At 32.6% G+C, this 5,193-nt stretch overlaps 1 protein-coding gene across 5 annotated transcripts in view; it reads right to left on the reverse strand.

The window, feature by feature from the left end:
- Positions 1-1,410: 1,410 nt before the first annotated feature.
- The window catches only part of GRM8 (glutamate metabotropic receptor 8), a 780,131-nt gene continuing 776,348 nt past the window's right edge, over positions 1,411-5,193 (reverse strand). For 3 of the 5 annotated variants that reach the window (XM_017549479.2, XM_037746051.1, XM_037746049.1), the window contains exon 11: positions 1,411-1,985. In XM_017549479.2, the coding sequence (XP_017404968.1) occupies positions 1,936-1,985 (50 nt within the window). In that variant the 3' untranslated portion in view covers positions 1,411-1,935. The remainder of the gene's footprint in view (positions 1,986-5,193) is intronic. The other 2 variants (XM_017549478.2, XM_037746050.1) reach the window with 1 other exon arrangement.

The raw sequence follows: 5,193 nt of genomic DNA on the forward strand, positions 1-5,193 counted from the left end.
TGAATGAAATGCAAGGCTTACATAATTCAAGCAACTAAACATATAGATAGTTAAAATGAAGAAAAAAAACATTCTTACAAACCATGAACAATATCCAAAATGAAGAAAATTGTCAACTTAAAAATTAAAATACAAGTATAATTACTTCTTGTATGGCTACTGGTACTGAGCTACATGGCACAATAAAATACACTTAATATGCTGTAATGGGTTTATTTTGCTTAGTCTAGGTCTTATCTAGAAAGGCATTCCTAGAGGTGGGTTTAGGATCCTGATTGCAGGATTGCATTATCAGTAATTCAGATAATCTGAAAACTTGAAAATAATGCCCTTACTCCTGGATTTAAATATTATCTACAAACAACCATTACTATTAGGAGAAACTCAACAAAAAGCCAGTAGATACACATTTCCTTCTATATGCAGCAACGTGTCTTTGTAGATATCTAGGAAACATCACTGTATGTTGAAGGAGCCTGTGCTATGCTACTTCAACCTTCTCTGTTAAATATAGTAACTGTCAGTAACTGGGCTGAAGCTACAGAGCACAGACAGCTCTCTGTATCTATAAGGAGTGCAATGAGCCATCCAAGCTAACTCAGCAGAGTGAACATTCACTAACAAAATGATTGTGGAGACCCATTGACTTGATGGATGTCTGGGATTGTATGGCATAGAAGAGCCCATGACAAAAATGGGAACAGATTTGAAAGTCATTATCAGCCTCCTTTTATCCATTCTGGCATGGTTTATTAGTATGATACAGGCTCCCTGTTTCCTCTCTCTTTCATGATACTGTTCTATGAACCAATGAATGTTTTCATTTGGAAAATAAGAAAGCATTGACATGTTATCTGAACTGTGGCTTCTTATAGTGATGCCAAGGGAATAAATATGCTAATTATGTGCTTTGAAGAACGTACTGGGTAAGGCCCATTACTTCACTGATTTCAGTGATTTCTATGCCCAGGTGAGAAAAGCTTAAAACTACATACCACATGATATTTCTTTATGCAAAAATTTTGATTTAGAAATGTAATGGGGAATTACAGTGACACATTTTGATGTACTTTCAAATGGTAATCTGCATATTACATTCTCCAAAGTAAAGTTTAATTCATCATTTGTTAATTAACTCAAAGTAATTTACCTCAAATGATTGCTTGATTCTTCATAAAAGAAGCAGTTACTATGAAAAGCTACCACAGAAATCTTGAAATATTCACAAAGTCTTACACTAATAATGCCTTTTAATATAGGAATAAAAGACAATCTGCCTCATATGCACACAAATGTACAAAAACATATTCCTCAAAGAAATATTTCCTCAGAACACCAGAGCTTTCATAGAAGGAACTAATTAGAAAGAAGAGCTTTCCCAAGATTTAAAACTGGAACAAAACAACTCTCAACATTTGCAAAACATTCCTTTATTATTAGAAATAAATTATTTGTATAAAAAATTGCATGCATCAATCATTGCATTTATTTTTAGCACAACCCAGGGCTTCAATCCGGTCAGCCATTACAAGAAACAGACTCATTGTCTTATACAAGTTGAACAATGTGGGACAGGAATGGGAGTTCTCACAATCACAGAAAAATACTTACAAGAATAACATCGGACATGATTTATTTCAACAGCATTGTTTTTCACAAGCTAACATTAGTTTTCCTTTTGTGATTTTTTTTAACTGCTCATGAGTAAGCAATACTTTAGCTTGACACTTATTGGTTTTATTGTATAAAACGGGTTTCTTCACTTCCCGTTTATTGATACTTTTGGCTCATGGCTAATTTTTGTTCCTTACAAGACTGACTATTGATTTGATTGATTGTAGTCTATGGAGATCTCCAGGAGTGAATTTTTGTAGTCTCATGTTCATTGTTTAACATCATATACCACATTTCTTCAGATTGTATCATTTCCCTGTTTCAGATTGAATGATTGCTGTAGCTGATATATGTTGTCTTGGTAGAGGAAGCTGTTAAGATAAATGAGGACAAATTAAAATAGCATATAATAGTACATCATTTTGTTAATATGATTTTAAAATTCAAATCCTGTAATGACTGTTTTGTAATATCCAGCTTTTACAGGACGTTACTCATTATTTTTAAACCATTCACAGTCATGCACAGCATAATGACATTTCAGGTCAACAGCAGACCACATTATATAAAGGTAGTCCCAAGAGATTATAATGGAGCTGAAAATTCCTATCACCCAATGAAGCCAGCCATCATAACATAGCACATAATTCACATGTTTGTGGTTTGTTATATAAACAATCTTCCTATACTGCTGGTCATGAAAAAGCATAGCACATACAATTATGTACAATACATAATACTTGATAATAACACACGACTGTGTTACTAGTTTAAGTATTTACTACACTATACTTTTTTATCATTATTTTAGAGTGCACTTCTTCTACTTATACACTATAAAGTTAACTGTACAACAGCCTCGGGCAGGTCCTTCAGGGGTATTCCAGAATAAGGCATTGCTATTACATGAGATGACAACTTCATGCGTGTTGTTACCCCTGAAGACCTTCCTTCCAGTGGAATAAGACGTGGAGGTGGAAGTGATACTGATGATCCTGACCCTGTGGCGGCCTAGGCTAGCGTGTGTGTGTGTGTGTGTGTGTGTGTGTGTGTGTGTGTACATCTTAGTTTTAAACACAAAAAGTTTAAAAAGTAAAATGAATAAATAAAAATAGAAAAAAGTCTATCCTTGAGTAAGGATATAAATACAGAAAATAGTTTTTATAGCTGGACAATGCATTTGTGTTTTAAGCTGTTATTACAAAAGAGTCAAAATTTAAAAAGAATAAAATGTTTATAAAGTAAAAAAGTTATCACAGGCAAAGATAGTATAATATTGAAAAAGGAATGTTTAAAATAAATTTAATATAGTCTAAGTGTAGAGTGTTTATAATATCTACAATATTGCCATGTCCTAGGCCTTCACATTCAATCACCAGTCATTCACTTAATGACCCAGGGCAACCTCCAATCCTACCAGCTCCATTCATAGCACGTGCCCTATCTACATATACTCATTTTTTGCTGTATTTTTTCTATGTTTAGATATGTTTAGATACACAAATATCATTGTGTTACAATTACGTATACAATTCAGTACAGTATCATGCTATACAGGTTTGTAGCCTAGGTAGAATTGCTATACTATGTTGTCTGGGTGTGTTGCAGGCTATACTATTTGGTTTGTGTAAGTACGCTGTATGATGTTTGCACAAAGAGAAAATTGCCTAACAATGCATTTCTTAGAACATGTCATTAAGCAATGCATGACTGCAGTAAAAATTAAATGACAGTAGAAATAAAAATGCTGCAGCAATTTTAATCTGTCAAAGTCAGTAGTCTCATTTATAGTATACAGATACGTAATAGAAAACTAAAAATATGAAAGTGCCAATCTTCAATATTTTAGGTAAAATTTTACCTTTGCATATATGTAGAATAAAAGAACAGATCAATTATCTGTCCTACAAAATACAAAAAGTATTTTTTACTACCTAAGTCAAAGATCTTGATTCTTTGAGACTTATATGACCAAAAAAAGTAAAGCGATTATAATTAGTTGTGCTATGAAAATAAATACATCTTCCACTTAAAAATACACAATAATCTTAGACTTTAGAGGTGAACATGCTAAAATATCAAGTATACAGAATAGTAAATATGTGAATTGCCAATACATATTTATGGTTTGTTTTGGTTTCATCAAAAGGAGACAAATGAAGATGCTTCAGAAAATAAAGACTCAAATAAATAAACAATTGTTCTATTACCAACATACTGTAAAGTAAAACTCACTATTTTAAGACCATTAGAGAGATATTATGGCAAATTTATATTCATGCCTAAACTTCTGGATAATGTAAATCTAAATCCAAATAATACCTTTGGATTTCTAAAAGATGTGATGCCACCAATCGCTGTCCTAAAATTCAAATGTGATATCCTATTTTTTCATGTAATTCTAGAATGGATAATCATAAGATAAAAGATATTTTAAAAAGCAAAGCATGTATGTGTTTCAAAATATGAATCCAATTCAGGATAAAACAGATTTTTAGAAAATAATTTAGCTATTGAACACTGAATAAGACTAGACACTGTCAAGTCCCTCCTCTGAAATAACTGACAATCAGACTCATTCCATCTTAGTATGCTACACTATTGAAGGACTAGACAAGTTCTTACCAGAGACCAAGTTCATACAAAGTTCATAACCACTAAAATTAACTCAGCCCCAAGAAGTGCTACTATAGATTTTTTTATTATTTATTATTTCATTGAATATTATGAGCTTCAGGGTAAAAATAGTTGATATATCTGCTTATCTTATCTACACTGCTTACCCTTCTAGGGTATTATTATGGCACAGTGCAAAGGAAGTAGACCTTAGACCTGGTTTTAAATTACATTCTATTCCCTACAAATGAATGGAAAAAAAAATGTCATTGGGCCAGGTTATTGGGCCTCAGTTTTATCACTAGTTCAGAACCTACAATACTGGGTTTCTGTGAGGATGAAAGCAGAATAGATTGGGATGAAACAGCTACAGTCTGGAAGAGCCAATACAGAGCCAGCCTCCCTCCCTCCCTTCCTCTCTTCCTTCTTTCCTTTCTTCCATCCTTCTTTCTTTCCTTTCCATGAACCATACATGAGACCTAATGGAGTACTACTTTCTAATTAACCTTTCCAGAAGGTATAGTATTTTACATTTGATTTGGTTTGAAGTGAAACACAATGATTTTCTATGATTGCTCATTTTTATTTTTTATTTTTAATTTATATAATGCTCTCATATGCCTTTAAATTTCCTCTAAGATAATAAAATCTGTCCTTCAGTTCTGTTTTGAAAGAACTTTCATATAATCTTCATAGACAAGGTGAGGAAAAGTTGTCATAAGAGTTATAAAAAATGACCATTAAAAGGATCATCTAACACCTGTTCAGCATTTTCAACAACAACTAAAAATGTAGGAAATAGTTATAAAATTTGTATATAGCTACAAAAAGAATTACAGTTGAAATAGAGTCAACAAGAGTTGAAAGAGCTTGAAAAATATAGAATTCAGAAGATGTCCATTCGACAGATGGCAATTTGGATCAGACCATTTTTAAGGATCTTTCCAACTTTGGGGCTCTGCA

Source organism: Cebus imitator, unplaced genomic scaffold, assembly GCF_001604975.1.
Source record: "Cebus imitator isolate Cc_AM_T3 unplaced genomic scaffold, Cebus_imitator-1.0 Scaffold219, whole genome shotgun sequence".
Lineage (NCBI taxonomy): Eukaryota > Metazoa > Chordata > Mammalia > Primates > Cebidae > Cebus > Cebus imitator.